General features: G+C 40.2%; 1 protein-coding gene across 3 annotated transcripts in view; it reads left to right on the top strand.

The window, feature by feature from the left end:
- HMG20A (high mobility group 20A) overlaps window positions 1-18,932 on the top strand; it is a 1,114,809-nt gene that overhangs the window by 324,311 nt on the left and 771,566 nt on the right. For 2 of the 3 annotated variants that reach the window (XM_044077218.1, XM_044077217.1), the window contains exon 4: window positions 6,630-6,842. In XM_044077218.1, coding sequence (XP_043933153.1) covers window positions 6,630-6,842 — 213 coding nt within the window. The remainder of the gene's footprint in view (window positions 1-6,629; window positions 6,843-18,932) is intronic. The other variant, XM_044077219.1, reaches the window with a different exon arrangement.

The following is an 18,932-nucleotide window of genomic DNA, read 5'->3' on the forward strand; positions in this document are numbered from 1 at the left end:
ATGCTTGGTTAAAGGAATAAACTCTGCCTGATCATGTTAAAGCAAAGCTTCTAGATGCTCCCTTACAGCAGGATGTTCTTTTTGGAGTTAAAGCAGAAGAAGTCTTAAAGAAAATGGAGGATAAGGCAAAATCTGTGCAGACAGTCAAAGATTTCCTACAGGTACAGCCCCCTCGCTTCAGCAGAAACTGGCCAACAAAAACTTGGTCCTTTCCAGCTACTGACAGACCACAGAGGGGTAAATACAGACGTCCAAGAGGCAGAGGACAACCACAAGCCCAGTACAAACCTCGCCAATGGGGCACTACAACACAGAAGGGAGGAGAAGACAGGTCCCAATCTACCCAGAAGGCAAACTCAATGACTTGCACCTCATCCGGCCAAGCAACTCTCTCTTGGCAGCCCCCTTGGGAGGAAAACTCGCACTTTTTTCAGACAACTGGTACATTGTCACAAAGGACAAATGGGTCCTAGACATAATTTTACGAGGATACAGATTCCATTTTTACACCTTGCCAATGAAAAGAGGAATGCCAAACCTGCCACAAAATCAATGGGCAGAGGCACAAAAACAAATTTCAGCTCTCATGGACATGAGAGCCATTCAACTGGTACCTACTCGAGAGCAAGGCCAAGGATTTTACTCAAGACTCTTTCTAGTGCCCAGAAAGGACAATGCCTGGAGACCTATTCTGGACCTTTCAATTTTAAACACATTCTTACAAGTACCCAAATTCAAGATGCTAACACTACAGCAGCTTCTTCCCATGTTAGGCAAGGAGGCATGGCTAGTAACGTTGGACCTCAAGGAGGCATACCTGCATGTCCCTATCAGACAAAGTTGCAGAAGATACCTCCATTTCTTTGCAGGTTCAACCCATTACCAATTCTCTGCACTGCCCTTTGGCTTATCTACTGTGCCCAGAGTCTTCAGAAAATGCCTGGCACCAGTAATTGCATACTGCAGACATAGAGGAATTCAAATATATCCATACCTGGACGACTGTCTCATCCAAGCAGAAAGCAAGGACATTCTCTTACATCATCTGGCTTTTGTAAAACATCTACTAAACTGCCTGGGGTACACAGTAAACGAAAAGAAGTCAAAACTAGTACCCTCACAAAATATGACATTCCTGGGTGCCAGCTTGAACACAATGGCCCAGAAGGCTTATCTGATGCCAGACAAGCAACTACAACTGACTCAATATTTCAAAACAATGGCAACAAAGACCCAATTAACTGCAAGAAAAATTCTGCAGGCTTTGGGCTTCATGGCATCTTGCATACTACTAATACCATTTGCAAAGCTGCATATGAGGAAATTACAGTGGTACCTAAAAAGCGTATGGTCTCAACACAGTCACAGCTTGGACACAATGATATCTCTCATTCCCTGCCTACAAACAGGAGTTTCTATGGTGGTCACAGGCATGTCACCTCAACAAGGGTCAGCCGTTCACCTTGCCCCCAGCCAGGCAAACTATCACAACAGATGCATCAGACTACGCCTGGGGGGCACACATGGCAGGACAAGTGCATTCAAGGCGTATGGACTGCAGATCAAAGGAATCTACACATCAATCAAAAAGAGATGCTAGCAGTACAGAAAGCTCTGACAGCCTTCAAGAATCTGCTACATCCAGGACAACTTACTATAAAGACAGACAACACCACAGTAATGTGATACATAAACAAACAAGGGGGTACTCATTCCTACCCTCTATGCAGACAAGCAATGATCTTATGGAACACAACTCTGGCTTACCAAGTTCAGTTACAAGCTCCATTCCTGCCAGGAAAGAAGAACACGTTGGCAGACGACCTCAGCAGAAACATCATGGATCCCCACGAGTGGAAACTAGATCCACAAGTATTTACAATGATAACTCAAAAGTGGGGCCTTCCAGACATAGACCTGTTTGCCACTCCTCAAAACTATCAAATAACAAAATTTTGTACAAGGACACTTCACCATCAAGCTTGGAAAGTAGGCGCACTCTCTTTCAGTTGGAAAAACCTGACAACATATGCCTTCCCTCCATTGCCTCTCCTCACAAAGGTGCTTCTGAAAGTCAAAAAGGAGAGACCACGACTGATTCTCATAGCCCCAGACTGGCGACGCCAGCACTGGTACCCACTATTGAGAAATATGGCCCACGGCCCACCTTGGATCTTACCACAAATTACCCATTTGCTCACACAACAAAACAATCAGATTCTTCACAGCCAACTCAAAACCTTAAATCTGGCTGCATAGCAAATCACCTAAGCATCCAGCCAGCTCCTCTTTCCCAAGCAGTTATGGATGTTATTTTGGAAGCTAGGAGGCCAAACACCAGGAAGGCTTATTCGGACAAATGGAAAAGATTTTGTGCCTGGTACCAAGCTAAAGGCCAAGACACATTTCAGCCTCACATGCCTCACATTCTACAGTACTTAACTGAAATGTTGCACAAAGGACTTTCCTTCTCCTCCATTAAAATCCATGCTTCAGCTATTTCAGCCCACTACAACACAGATCCACCCTTATTTTCGCATCCACTTCTAAGGCAGTTCCTCAGAGGGGCAAAAAACATTAGGCCCCCCCCAGGAGAGCACCTACACCAACATGGGACCTCAATTTTGTTCTGGAAAAACTAACGCTTCCTCCCTTTGAACCAGCTTTCTCTGCAGATCTTCGGTTCCTGTCATGGAAGACTGCCTTGCTGCTAGCAATAACTTCAGCTAGAAGAGTCTCAGAGCTGCAGACACTAATGGCAGTGGAACCTTTCCTCATTTTTCATTAAGACAGAGTTTCTCTACGAACAAATCCTTCCTTTATGCCTAAGGTGGTTTCCAGTGTGGCATTAAATCAAACCATCCACGTACCCACCTTCTTCCCAAATCCACAGAACAAAGGTGAGAGACTCCTGCATTCCTTGGACATTCACAGGCAACTTTGTTACTACTTGGACAAAACTAAGGCTTTCAGACAATCTGACCAGCTCTTTGTATCCTATGCTACAGCTTCACAAGGGAAGGCTATTTCAAAACAAACCATTTCCAAATGGATAGGACATTGCATACGTTTCTGCTATACCCATCATGGAAAACCAGTTCCTGCTACCATTAGGCCCCACTCTACCAGGGCAACAGCTACATCTACAGCTTTTCTCAGGGGGGTTCCAACCAAGGAGATTTTGGAAGCTGCAACTTGGAGTTCAGTACACACCTTTACCAAACACTATCACTTACCACTTTACTCTGACTAGGGCAGGCTTCGCCACTGCAGTTCTGCAGGGCCTTATAGCCTCCTCCAACCCTCTATGATTCCTCCACCCATCCTTAGCTTTGGGATTCAACCCAAGTGTGATGACTGCAGCAGGGTAACACGATGAACATAGTACAGTTTTGTACCTACCATAAATGTAGATGTTCGAGTGTACACCCTGCTGCAGTCCAGGTTACCCTCCGTCCATCCCCTCTGAACTAACTGGCTAAAATCTCTACAATACCTTCCTGATGTATTTGCTTATAGCTGGGAGGGATTTTGTGTTTGTACAAAATTTACTCAATTTGGTACTAATTACTGACCACCTCTTTGGGGGTACCTGACATCTGGGACAAGAAAAACTGAACAAAATGGCGTTGGTTGCAGTATATATACCCCTGGCGCACTGACGTCAGGGAAGAAGCGACAGCAACTGATGCTGGACCAAGACTTTGGAATTCCGTCCGACTGCGGGACCGCCTGACGACAGGATAACCCAAGTGTGATGACTGCAGCAGGGTGTACACCCGAACATATACATTTATGGTAGGTACAAAACTGTACTTTTCAGTGACTTGTTCTTAAAAGAAAAATGTGGAACTGTGTCTATAACATCTTTTAGTTCATCCATGGTGCCATGTATAGCCCAATTCCTCTTAATATGTCACAAACACCCTGTACATTCGAAAAATATGTTAGAGGAAATCTAATCACCTCTTGTCTATCTTTAACCTCAGTGGTTTCGGTAATAGCTCTATCTGCATAATAGGGTCTACATTTACCCTCTCTGTCTTAAAGGCATCTTTAATACACTCATTGAGATCTGCTTCTTTATACCCTCTTAAGAAACTCCATTTTTAGGGACTCTAATGCTGCTACCAGTAGTTCTTCATCATTATGAAGCCTCATAGTTCTGTATACTTGCCCCGAATGACATTTCGAGTGACATGTCTCGGATGCATACTGCTTCTATGCAACAGGTTATTTTTCCCCGAGTAGGTTTCCTATAAATAGTTGTGACCATATGTGTTCTGCTTTCTTGACCTTGGCATCAAGAAATTCAATTTCATCAAATGAAAATGTATATGTAAACCTTAAAAAAAAAGTTGATTGTCTGGTAGATTTTATAGATTACTTGCAACAATCTGCTGTCCCTTTCCATATCAGAAAGACATTGTCCACAAATCTAGAATACCACAAAATATGTTCAGAAAAGCCATCAGCTTGTAGTAGTATATCCCTCTCCCATTGTACTAGTACCAGGTTGGCATAGCTGTTGGCACAAGCTGTGGCCATAGCTATACCAATTTTCTGTGCAAAAAATTGTTCTTCAAATAGGAGCACATTGTTCTGTAATACAAGTTCTAATAATGCACACAATAATTCAGTTTTAGCAGTGGAAAAACAGCAATTGGTACACAAGCTGCCTTATGTTTTCTATGCCCGATTGATTAGGAATCACTGTAAAGAGTGATTCTATGTCCATCATCGGTAGGAGATATTCAGTATCCAGGTTGGAAGTAGCCACATGCAACTTCTGCAAAAAAAAGCTATTAGTGTCTTTCAAAACCATCTCACATGTATCAAGTAAGGGATGCAGGTTTTTTTCAATAAAAATCGAAAGTGGCTCAGTCACCCAACCTTTCCCAGATACTATCGGATGCATAGGTGGGAGTGTTAGGTTTTTGTGTACCTTGGGTAAGCCATAGATAATTGATACAAGGGGTTGCTTAACTTTAAAATACTGAAACAGTTTCTCATCGATCATACCTGTCATTAACAAGTCAAATATAAAAAAATGATACGTTTTCTATAATCCCATTAACTATGGGCTTGGTAATGCAAGCATATGTAGTCTCATCACATAACAATTTACCCATTTGTTCTACATACAAGTCCCTATCAAAGATCACTATTCCACCCCCTTTGTCTGCTGGTCTAATCTGTATCGATTTCATGTCTCTCAATTCAGTTTATGCTCTTCTATAGTCATGTTATGAAACCTGCTCTTATTCTTCCATTCAAACTCATCCCTTAACTGCTTTTTACATAACTTAACAAATGTTTGTATTCTTGCATTAGGTGGTGTTATAGACACAGTTGCACATTTTCTTTTAAGAACAAGTCACTGAAACGACTGTTATGTCATAATACCTCTCTCTATAATAAGGAGAAGATATCAGACCAGAAAGGGACTTTTCAGTGTAGAAATTGTACAGCATGTAAGTTCATTCATACGGGTTGTAAATGTGTACATCCTGGTATGAATTTTAAATTGGAGACAAATCTTTATGCTGATTGCAGGACATCTAATATAGTTTACTTTAATTATTGTATTAAATGTCATGCTTTTTATGTTAGGATGAGCAATAGACAGCTAAAAGATAGAATTTTAGAACATCAAAGAGACATCAAAAATAGAAAATAATGCTCTGGCTAAGTATGCCATTAATTATGGGACAGATGCATAATTTTAGATTCTTAGGGCTTGAGATAATTTCAGGGAGTTTAAGAGGGGGGACATTAGCAACCGGACTGAATCTGCTAAACCAAAGTGGATTCTATCTTTAAATGCTGATAAAGCACCTGCTTTAAATGAGGTAGTCTGTCTTAAACCTTTCTTGAAAGCCAGACCCTTGAAACATTGATATTGGTATATATGTTTGTGTTTTTATGTATTGACACTTTAATCATTGTATGCTTAATTGATGTGCTGACTGTTTTATTGATGTGCTATTTAAATAACTCTAGTGTTCTTTAGTATTCAGTCTGAAGAAGCAGTAGGAATATACCGTGAAAGCACTTACACTTAGTTTTTGTTTTTATTAAATTTTTGTGGATTTTACCTGCAGCTGTGTCGGACTGGTACTTATTATTGCCTCTGTTTGTCCTACTAAGTATCTCCCATGGTACTGACCCTGTCCTGTGGAGTCACAGGCAAATATATATTTTCATCCACATATGCCAGTAGTGTATTGAGGAACTGCTGCAGTATCCTCAAGGCAGAAGCCTGTGACATACTCAATGTAACATAAGATGGGAAATAAGAATTGCATATTTTTCATAGTGGGCATTTGCATCTCATTATTTACATGAGAGACTGTCATCTTTTTAATTGTTATACTTTGGGGCAGCTTGTCTCTGAATTGTTCCTTGCCTGTTCTTGTGGGCCATCTGTGCTTAAATGCAACAATTATGAATCCTAGCCTTCATCTTCCATTTATATTTGAGCTCACTTACATTATATAGATATTTCGTAAAAAGCTTTACCGCATTTGCTAGGCCCTCTTTTAATGAATCTTTGTAACTTGTGTTGGAAACTAGCTGTACTGGCTTTTTAGGTATTTGAATGGTATAACCTATGCTCCTTTGTTTAGCAGAGAAGTAGACGAGGAGGCTGGTCCAAAGGAAGAAAGAGAAAGAAGGTTCCTCGGGACAGAAATGCTCCCAAACCACCACTTACTGGTTATGTACGGTTCATGAATGAGCGCAGGGAACAGATTCGAGCAGAAAGACCAGACGTGCCATTTCCGGAAATCACCAGGATGCTGGGAAGTGAATGGAGCAAACTGCCTACAGAAGATAAACAGGTACTTTGGCCCTAAAGCAGTATTTTATGTAACTATGAACTTGAATGATTTCCATTTGCTTTATCTGACCTAGAGAGACTGTGACATCAGAACTACAACTTAAGTTTGTAGTCCTGAGACCCAGGTCACCCATAATTTCAGTGCTTTATTATTTTCTAAGTTTTTCTTTTCAACTATTGCTGTCCCCAGCACCACCCAGCCTGTACATGTAGACCATGTCCCTGCACTTACCCAACCCTGGATCCCTTCATTACTCCTTGCTAAATATCCCTGACTTTACCCTTTCCCAGATTGGCCCCCTGATGTCTCACTAAAATGTCTTGTATGTATCTCATGGTAATACCCAGGGAGAGCAGGACCCCATGTGGAGCTGAGTGCAAAGCATGGTGCCATGGTCCCTAACTGGGGGAGCAGCTAGTGGAGTGATGTCAAGACATCCTTGTCACCCATGTGTTAATCTGAGATGTCCTGTGAGACCCCTTGCTTCTACCAGAGGTTTCTCCAACTCCCACCCCCAAGGATGGATGAGTTGGCACTGTATTCCACTTTAAATGCTGGTTTTCTGAAAAATGGAATACCAAATCTTTGGCCATTTTGCTTTCACAATGAAAGCTTTCCATAGTTTGCAGTAGTTCTGAAGAAGCCTTTGAATTTAACATAGACAGAAGTGCTAAATAAATTGTGTGTGTGTTCGCCTAGCATACGAGCCCATGTATATTTGTTTTTGGTTTAGCTTTCTGTTTTACACAGTGGTATGGGTGTTTTTACTGTCTCTCTCTGTCTCAACCACATCCCTACTATAAATGTAACTCTGAAAGACACTTCCACCCCATCCCAGAAGGAACACACTGTCATAGTAAATATGTACATACATTTAGACTCACATTATTCCATTTGTTTTCAAAGTACTGTACCACAAGCAGAACTGGTAGAACAACTTAACATTAGTCATTCATTCTGTCTCTCCTGAAACTCTGATAAGCTATAACAGTCTAACAAGTGATGTTGCAGTCAATTGTACATCTTTTGAGTCACAAACAGTATTGTGTTTTGTTTTTTGGAATAAAAAAAAAAAAAAATATATATATATATATATATATATATATATATATATATATATATATGCTAGTTAAGGATGTGTTCTTTATTGTGCTTGCCATATTTTCTAATACAGAGTCATTAATAAGCTCTTATTTTTTAGTAAAGACTTTTCAGTCTTGTGTATATGTGGTCATAGCTTGACTTTGATAAACTAACCTGAAAGCCTGTGTAAACACATTGTTAACCAGTGCTGTGGTATAGAGAGATAAAGCCCTTACTATGAAAGAGGTGACCTGTGCTCTGTAAGTGGCTTTAACATTGGAAGTGCTGTATTAAGAATGGCTAATTTCTATCCTTGGAGAGGAGAAAGAGGGGCTCACAGTGTGACTGGTCCACCCATTGCATGTCCCATCTGTGAGGCTTTACTGAGGCACACACAGCAGTTTCACTGCATTGGGTTCCTTGATCCTCCTCACCAGTCCTGAGCATGGGTCTGAGTGTATCTAAGAGGGCTAGGAGAGTTCAGGTGACAGTTGGTCAGCTGTGGGGTGCAGTGGGAGCAAGAAAAAGTGATTTTTGTTTGTCTTTTGTTTCAGATCTGTAATTTTGTGCTTTGGCACCCAGCTAAGGGCTGAAAGGTTTCCCTGGGCCATTTCCCCCTCTCAATTAACAAAGAGCACAAAGAGCAAGTAAACAAGTCTTTTTTTTTTTTTTTAATTTCCAAATTTCCTTGGAGAAGCATTAAATTACATTCATTAAAGAATGTTCTAAATGGGAGTGAGCACAAAAGTAAGCTGATTCTGTCTCTGAAAAGGTAGTAAGTGCTGAGACCAACAGTTCAGTCCTTCAGACATTTGAATGCTTCTTTGGAACTGCATTTGTAGCCATCAGTAAGTAGACAGGTTTTACAGGTTAAAGATAAAAAGTTCAAGTACTGTACAAAAAAACCCTGTTGCAGATTCATCAGTCTTTTCTTTGGATGCTGACAGTCCAGCATAGTACCTGCTTAAACACTCTAGCAATTGAGAAGAAAGCGAAGTGTTAGTAGGCTAAGAAAACATCAATACCTCCTTCTCCTTGGACATAAGCGTTGCACCCATGTGTTAAAATATAATGTGTTATCTTGAGATAGATGGGGGTCGTGAGTGATGAGATATGGGATGCATCTGTGAAATGAATGTTGCGTAGACATCCCCAGATTGCAGTAGAACTTAGTAAGGAAGTTCTCAATGATTGTGATATTGGGCCTGCTGTGTAGGGTTTTGTTATTGGGCCTGTTGTCTAGGGTTCTGTTGTTGGGCCTATTTGTTTGATATTTTATGTCCATAATACCTGTTGTTGAACAGATGCAAACTGGCAAATTTACAGATGACGCCAAAGTAGGGCCCATTTTGACTTGCTTAAGCAATCAGAAAGCTGTCCAACATGTTAGGGATAAAACATTACTTGGGCAACTGAAAACCATGTCTTATTTCATAGTGTTAAATGCAGTGTGATGCATCTTGACTGTAAGAATAAGGATTACCCATGTTCCACTGACAGCTGACTTCTAGTGAAAACTATAGATGTTGGGGTCTTAAGAATATTTTTTTTTGTATTATTGGAGACCTATTGCGTACCATTTTCTCTAGGGAGCCATCCACTTTACCCTTTCTTAAATGTCTGATACTTGCTCACTTAGCATGTTGTGCTTCTGTGTGTACAAAAGTTCTTTCACGTGGGACTAGAAAGACAGTGGCATCGGATTGACTATGAGACTGGTAATAAACCAAACACCTTTAAAGTCCCACCTAACTGGTTTTGGAGAACTAGCTTATGAGCCTTGTTTTGTGGGATACAGACCTCCCAGGCAGTCTCAAGAGGGTTTTGAGTATGTACTTGCAGCTAACATTTTAACATCTATTCATTAATTCATTTGTTAATTTCAGATTTAATCCAGTACAGGAGTACATGAAGAGCTGGAACCTGTGCTTGTACTCTGTGGATGCAAGGTGTATAAACTCATTCTGACAGGGGTACCAACCTACCTCAGAATGTGCAAATACAAACACACTCTGTCAGTTTAAAGGATCACCATTTTTTCTGCAGGTATGCCTTTGGGATGCGAGAGTCAGGAAACTGGAGCAGCTGGTGAAAACCTGTATTAACAAAGGAAGATGTGCAGAGCCCACAAGACAGGCACCCCATTTGAGACTTGAATTTGTGAAATAAGTGCTGTGAGGCAGGCATATTAATGCTGTAATGCTTTACAACAAAGTCACATTTGTGATTGTGATTCATTTAGTGCCTGTCGTAAGATTGCTGTCTGTCTGTTACGAAGCGTATATGGCTGAGAATCCAGACTTTGCTGCACGGGCAGAGGGGAAGGCCATTTCAAAGCAAACCATTTCTAAATGGATAGCCCATTGCATTCATTTCTGCTATAAGCACCATGGAAAACCTACCCCGCAGAGGATAAGATCACATTCCACCAGGGCTGCATCTACCTCTACAGCCTTTCTCAGGGGGTCCCTACCAGGGACATCCTAGAAGCTGCTACCTGGAACTCTGTTCATACCTTCACCAAGCATTACCCTATGCCTATTTTTTCTAAATCCAGAGCTGGTTTTGCCACTGCAGTTTTGCAGGGCTTAGTAGCTGGCCTTAAGGCTCTCTAACTTCCTCCTCCCTTCCTTAGCTTTGGGAGTCAACCCAAATGTAATGATTGCAACAGTGAAACATGAAGAATATAGTACAGTTGTGTACACTTACCATAAATGTGGATGTTCAAGTGTATTCACTTTTGCAGTCCTGGTTACCCTCCCTCCAGCTCCCTGACTTCTCTTGACTCTACCTTTCCTTCTTGTTTGGTGTATTTGAGCTTTCTGGTGTATTTCCTTTTTGTTGGAGGTGTAACATAACATATAATTGCTTCCCATTATGGGGGGCATCTGACATCTGGGGCAAGAAAAACTGATGTAATGGCATCTGCTGCATGTTTTATACCCCTGGCGACCTGACGTCATGGAAGAAGAGACAGCGTCCGACGCAGGAATCCAAGACTTTGATATTCAGGCCGGCTGAGGGCTACCTGCAGGCAGATAACCCAAATGTAATCACTGCAACAGTGTATATACTTAAGCATCTACATTTATGGTAAGTGTGCACAACTGTACTTTTTCTAGCCACGGAACAACAGTGCATCAGAGAAAATGGCCACAGTCTTTTCTTTTATAAACTGTAGTTTTGTCCGAGCTTTCATCTTGTTACTATGTCTGAGATTGTTAAATGTATGAAAATTATTGCAAGTCTGATATTTTTAACTTTATGATAAATTACTGTTGGAAGCCTTATTTGGCCTTGCTTATAGTCATGCCTCTTAAGTAAGCATTTTTGTAGTGTAGAACTGTTTTTTGGCAAATCTTCCCCTCATGTTTTTTTGCTAATCCTTGGATATTCTCAGTGCTTCTGTACCTCCCTTTGGGATATAGTTCTCATTGTGTTGCTTGTTCTAATTTCACTTGCTTTTAAAACTTTTTTTCAGTTTTTGTGCCTTCTATTGACGATTTTGCTGTCATTGTGTACTGCGTGTATTATTATGGACTTTTTTTTTCATCAGAACAGAGAAGCAGTCTTCAGAAAAGTGTACAGTGCAACACTGTTTCACTTAAGTGTAAGTAACTGTCTAGGTACTGTGGTTAGGTCCATCACATTTAGAGACGTGCAAAAGTTTTGACTCTAGGGCATTAATACAGAGGAGAATCCACTACATTCAGGTAGGGTCAGTCTCTAGGAAAGCCTTGTCAGACAGAGCCAAATGTTAAAAAAAGGGGAACCGTAAAAGTAAGCACCATGCTATCTTCTTTCATTGTCCTCTCCCATTACTGTCTAAAAAAGCAAAAACTGACATGGACTTTCCAGGAGCATTTCAGATATACAAAGGGTTCAGACTGAGTAAGATCTGTGTTCAGGAGTATTTTATTCTGAAGTGGCTGTTAAAGATGTAGATCCTAAGAAAAGGCTTCACAGTATGTCATCTCTTTTAGCAGCTGAACTAGCCCAACTTTTCAACTCCACACCTCAGTCTGCCCTGTTTGTGCATTCAACCAGTCACTGAGCTGTAATTGAGAGAAAATTAGGACACTTCTTTTAGGTCTAGTTACAGATAGGTGTCCTCTGTTCTTTTTCTAATTCTAAGGCAGCTAGAGAATCCTGTTCCTCCTCTGTCTCAGTGCCTCCTCACTGGACCCTTGTTCAGCACTGGGAAGTATATCCGGACTCATTGTAGATACCTATTTCACTGTGGTATCAGCAAGTCTGTCTGTATGTGTGTTCATAACAGTGGTATTAAACAAGTGTTTCTAGGACCAGATGTGTGGCTGTCAACACATCAATAGTAGTAACTGCTCAGATGCCCTCATTTTAGATGTCAAGATCATTGGCATTCAGGTTCTTTGCACCAAAACCAAATGCTGTGACATTGATGTTGAGAAGGGATTTGGCACCAGTATCGGATGTCTGAGGTTTTTACTTCCTTGGCACCAGTGTATTTTACAGTTCCAGACATCCTAGACTGTAATGATGGATAAAACGTCATCACAACCCTTCACGTTAACTAAGCAGTTCCCTGGAGCTTGCATTGATTCATTCCCATACATCCATGACTCTTGAGTCCCCCCCCCCCTTTACATCTTATCAGAGAGGTAGAGGAGGGGAACTCTGTGACAGTACATCACTGTTCATTATGACCAGGTTTCTGTTGCTCATTCTTCAACTTCGTTTGTGTTTACAGAGGAAATGGAAGTGCAAGCGGGAATGCACAGACTAATTGTTAGTTTCCTGTTTTAAACACACATTCAGCCAAATGGAGATTATTTCCAAGCATCCTCTCCTGATGACCTCAAATTCGGGGATATCCTGGGTTTGATGAGAACAGTTCTGGCATGTGCATCCCATGTCTTCATCAGAGAAAATCCTAAAGAAGGCTTTTTGCTGTCCCCTGCATTCTTGCCTGGTAGTTTCCTTGCAGACAAGATGGAGCTTGTTAAGTAAGTGCCTGATATTGTTGCTTCCATTCCAAGGAGACTGGACATGATCAGAATATCAGGCAGGGACTCTGCAGGCCAACTTCATAATACTGACCGTGATCCTAAAGAGAGCGCCTGTGGTCAGAGCCCATTGATCATTCACCTGAAAAGAAGTCCTAGATGATGGATCATTTTGGGAAGTTCATTTTTTCATCCTTAACTTTTTCACTTAAGAAGCTAAACTTTTTAGTCCTCTTTCAGTATGGATTGGCTGAGATGTTCCACACATTGCAGAAATCTGCACTGTGATCTGCAATACAGAAAGTTAAAGTTGTGGGGTTAACAGTGTCTACCATACAAGTCATTCTGCAACTAGCACACAGCAACCCTGGTTCCATCTTTGTGATTTTGTTGAAAATATCAAAGCAGATTTTAACATTGGTCCCCTTGTCATTATGGACTTATTCAGTCCAAAGGTGAAAGAGCAGCTGTACAAGAGTGAGCAGGGGAAGTAAAGCACACCATGACTGAGGAATGCTTGGAAAGTATGATTTAAGAAGATCCAACAAGAAAGAGTCAGCCATTGTTCTGTTAAGAGGTCATTGTTGTTTCCAGGGAGTTCACTGCCAGCAAGGTAGTGATAATCAGCAAAACTAGGGCCTTCCATCATGAAGTTGAATGCAGGATTCCTGAAGGACTCTCTACCACTTTGCTGACTCAGTACCTTACTTGCCACTACAACAATCTGTCATATAGGACAAGTGGATAAAAACTAATGCATCCAGGTAGCTATGCCATTGTTTGCTTTTTTCACCCCTGGCTGTGCTCCTTATCCCTTCCCGGCATCCCACTTTATCAGAAGATTGTAGCCAAAATAGCTGTTCAGAACCTTTAGAGAAAAAGTGCTATCAAGGCAATCCCAACAGACCAGAGAGGATCCATATAGTATTCATGATTGATGTAGTTCTAATAAAGATGAACTCCAGACTAGTACAGGATCTTAACAGTCTACATTTTGTGGATGAGTATGTATAGGAAGGAGGCTGGATTTGCTTTAGACTTCCAATGCTTCTACTTACACCAAAGAATTGTCAAGGCGTCCATGAGGTTTTGCACTTCGTCAGCACAAATTATTTTCAGCTGTGAACTTAGCCATTTTATCTTGTTACAACTGGAAGAGTGTTCCAAATGCATGTCTGCAATGACAATGTATTTCCCCTTATCTAGGCAATTGTCTCCTTGCAGCCCCCACACTGGAGTTTGTTCAAGCAAGAGTCCCTACTTTGGTTATTTGGGCTGTGGGGATTGTGGTTAACATGCCATCTGGACACCACCCTTCTGTCAAAACAAGTCAGTTTCAAAATAAGCCAAGAATTAAAACCACTAGCATGCACAATGTTGAGTTGGTTTAAAAATTTAGAATTCATTGCCATACCTCTCAACATTCCAGATTTTTGCCTCAAAAATTTAGTCTGAGATGATCTGAGAAATGAAATTAGTAAATGTGTACGATTGAGTTTCAGACATCACATAATTTAGAAAATGTATTTTAATACACACACTGTTATTCTAGCAATTATCGGAGTTTATAAGAGCAATATTTAAAGTCTGTCCCCACTTTTGGGCCTTTGTACCCCCATTATGTCAGGCTTTGTTCAGATTTCTGGGGCTAGAGCATATGTCTCAATCTCTTAATGCAAAAAATCTGGACAAAGCCTGACAGAATTAGGGAACAAAGACACAAAAATAGGGACAGATTTTAAATATTGCTCATATAAATGTAGTTAATAGAATAACAGGGTTTGTGTTAACATGCATTTTCTGAAGGATTTAAAGTCTGAAAAACAAATATATGTAATTATTTAGTGGTTTTAGGCTTGTATAGGCCCTAGGGCCGATAGACTAGTTCCAACCTATGAACCTATGATAGGAAAGTAATAAGTGAAAGACAGGCTCTAGTACACTTTTCCCACAAGTACAACTAGTAGACTTTTCCCACAAGTAGAACTAGTACACTTTCCCACTGAGTCTAGAACAGATGTCACTGTTAAAAAAAAGGGATACTATTAGACATTCAAAACATTCAATGATAATTAAAAGAATCAATCTGAGGAGGTCTGGAAAGATGGGAAAATAGAACGGAGAGGCAAATTACAAAGGAAAAATGGTAAGAAATTTGTAAGACTCTTAAGTATGCAATGATGTTAATCAGTTTAGCATTTTTTACCAGAAGACATCTTCATAGGTATTATAATAACCTAAGTAGACTTCAGAGGATGTGATGGTGAAGAAGGGTGACTGGGAATATTTTTTTAAATGAATATAAAGAGTTGGTAGTTTAAGAAAAAATAACTGCATAGTACTTAGTCAGAAATGTTGATGGAAGAAATGGCTGTAAGGAATATTTCTTTGAGTTGGGATATAGGATCAAAATTCCCTACAGGTAGAAAGGCTTTGCTATGTTTAATGCTACTGGCTTCCAAAAAAAAAAAAGTAATTACAAAAACATGAGAATCAAAATCTATACCAAATGTAATACAATTTCTGAATATTGCAAAAAAGATAAAAGAACTGGAAGTAGGATCTTTAGAAAAAGAGCAATTTTTATACAAATAAATGGAATTTGTTGGAACAATACTTGCAGAATAATGTTCAGCAGTTTTAAGGAAAGGCAGGAACTGAGCAACTAATACTCGTGTGAATGAAAATTGTTAAAATGTATATGTACACTGGAATAAAATAATGTTTTCTGTAAATGCAAACTAAGTTTACAGTTTAAGATGCCATCATTTAATAAAGATTTAAAAATAATAAAACACTCACTACCCAATACTGTTAGTTTTGATCTCAGATTTTCTATGTGTACAGTTAGTTTAGATCTCAGGTCTACTACGTGCAATGTCTGTCTATTTTTGAAACCTTTCTTCATGAGGAGTCTCATATTCAGACAGCATTTCCTTCATTTCAGTCTCTCATTTCTTCAGTTTTTATCAGCTCATCAGAATGATTTCTATTTTACCAGCTCTTTGTAACATGGCTTTTGTATATTCTTTCAGTGTCCCACTTATATCAAATGTACTCGAGGCTTTTAAAATAGGTTTCTCTCTAAATTACTGGAGTCAGCTCCTGTAGGAAAACTGCAACCAGAAATGCTTTTTTTGTCTGAATGGCTGCAAAATTCTTCTCAGTCAAAGCTTTTACTTTTTTTCTTTTTTTTTCTCTTACTTTTCCCAATCATCATCTTTGCTGGCATTCAGGCCATGTATTTGTCAGTAAAAATGTACCAAAACTGATTAAAAAAGTCAATAAAAGTTAACTTCTCAGTTTTCACAGTTTGAGAGCTGTAATCAACATGTTTTTTTCAGACAGCCGCCATTTTGGAAGTCTCCACTAGTTACATCTACTGTCCATATTCTGACTGTCCTACAAATCCATTATGCTTGTGGAACTACAATGCTCACTACAGGATACAAATCTTCTCGTACTGTTTATAGGGCTACACTAGGCTAACGACCACCAGGGCCTTTTTAAGCCTAGTCATGTATTTCAAATCTCTAACAATTTCTGGTACCCTTGATAAGTGTAAGGGGGCGGGGGCAGGGACTTGGAAGATGAAACAATTATAAACAGGGGACGTGGGAGATGTACCATTTAAAGGCTGCCTGAATCCATTAGAGACATGGGTGTCACACCAGGGATGAATTTCCTGTTCCCTATCCAATTGTCCAAGTTAGACTTGAAATGGGTTAGGGAGGAACTCTGCTTCACATGGATAAATAGCCTGTTCCAGAGAAGGGGAAAAGTCTTTGGTTCACAGGCAAATACTAGGCTAGCTGCCCTTGTTGGACATTTTCAGCTTAGCCAACTTTCCCTGTAAAGATGAAAATTAAACTGTGCACTTTGTGTCTGTGAGATAAAAACTTTAACCATTATACCAACCCCCCTGTACTGTGTACATCTCTTGTCCTATTCTGACTACCCTGCAGATGCACTATGGTTGCAGAGCCACCAAGAGATGCATTGGGTACAACTCTTGTCATATTATGACACCTTTGATGCATCACGCTCTCAGCACTATCAAGCCATGCATTGGGCAGCCTGTCAATCACGCTCACAGCACTATCAAGCTATGCATTGGGCAGCCTGTTAATCACAACAGAACAGCCCACTTTAATGCATTTGTATGTCTTATACAGTGAGCTGGCATAAACTTTCAACCACTTGTTCAGTTTGAACCACAAAAGAGTAGAAAAGTACATTTCCTAATAGCTCAGGATCTGTTACAGGAAATGCTCCCTCCCTCGCATATCTGATACATTTAACAGGCTGAAAGAATGCTTCATAAGAATCTTATGCCCCTTGGACAAACAAAGGTGTGGTGACGCACTATCCAATGTCACAGTCATCTTAATTATAAAACAAAGATCGATTCAACTTGTAAACCACATTCAGTAAAAACTAAAAAGTGACAGTGGTCTCAGGTCAGTATTACCTTCATGGAATAACTAATTCCTAGCCATCATTGCTCCTTCCTGTCTTTGAGTACTGTTTACATTAAAGGCTCAAATGACTTCTGCAATATATTTCATAATTTTTTTCTCCAATATCAGCACCTCTTATCAATAGCTACATCTTCCTTCCTACAATCTCACCTGTTTAACATAGCCTTCTGTTTAACTCCTGGTATGCCTTCTTTCCTTTTAACACCTTACTGTGACGTTTTATTTTTTTTGAGCGGGCTAGTCCAACCAGGCTCCTCAGAACTAAAACCACTCTTTACACCTGTTACTGCTTATTTTACTAAAATTGTTTATTTCTGAATAACCCAATCTTTCCTCAACTCACAGGATGTTAGAGGAACCTTAAGGTGTAAAAATTAAATCCCTTCCTCCCTTAAATTTTGTCAAATAAAAAAATGTGGACAGAGAAAAACAACCTACGGTCCAAAGGCTTAAACAGTGGGAAAAAAAAACACAGCCGCAAACAGCATGCTTCTCAACCTCTTACAGCAGGAAATCTGGACAAACTCATAAATAAAAGTGGGACAAAGGCCCAAAAATAGGGACAATTTTTAAATATTGCTCTTACAAACTTAAAAATTTGATAGAACAACAGGTATTGCATTAGCATGCCTGTTCTGAAGGGTATGAAGTCATACTCAAATGTTCTAGCTTCAATCTTTAATGATTTGCCATTAGTTCTCAGATTATTCTAATGATCTGGCAGAAAAACAGACATTTTGTGAGGAACAGACCAAAAATATTCTCCACCCTCAGCTTCAAACCCTGAACCTTGCAGCCTGGCTAATTCCCTGAGCCCACCTCTAACAACCCTCAGTAAGCAGTTGTTGGATGTCATTCTTGAGGCAAGGAGGCCTAGTACTAGAAATTCCTATTCAGAAAAGTGGAAAAGACACTGTTCCTGGAGCCAGGCTCAGGAGATGGGCACAACGGTGTCCAGCTTACCTCATATTCTAGATTATTTAACAGAAATGCTCCACAAGGGCCTATCTTTCTCTTCAATTAAGATTCATGCCTCTGCCATTTCAGCACATTATAATACCGAGTCACCCTTCTTCTCTCATCCCCTGCTAAAACAATTCCTTAAAGGGGCCAAAAATTTAAGACCGCCCCATGAGAGCCCCCACTCCAGCATGGGACCTTAACTTTGTATTGGAAAAACTCACTCTTGCCCCTTTGAACCAGCTGCTACAGCAGAGTTGAAATTCCTTTCTTGTAAAACAGCCTTACTTTTAGCCATCACTTCAGCAAGAAGAGTGTCTGAACTGCAGGCCCTCATGACAGTGGCAACCCTTCATTATCTTCCATGTGGACAGGGTTTCGCTCAGGACTAATCCATTCTTTATGCCAAAGGTGGTGTCTAGTGTGGCTCTAAACCACTTCATTCATTTGCCTACTTTTTTCCCCTAATCCTCAAAATAAGGGGGAAAGGATACTGCATTCTCTGGATGTGCACAGACAGCTTAGATTCTATTTGGACAGAACTAAGCCTCTCAAAAAATCTGACCAGCTGCTAGTTAGCT

Source organism: Protopterus annectens, chromosome 7.part0 (assembly GCF_019279795.1).
Source record: "Protopterus annectens isolate FY-2018-M chromosome 7.part0, PAN1.0, whole genome shotgun sequence".
Lineage (NCBI taxonomy): Eukaryota > Metazoa > Chordata > Ceratodontiformes > Protopteridae > Protopterus > Protopterus annectens.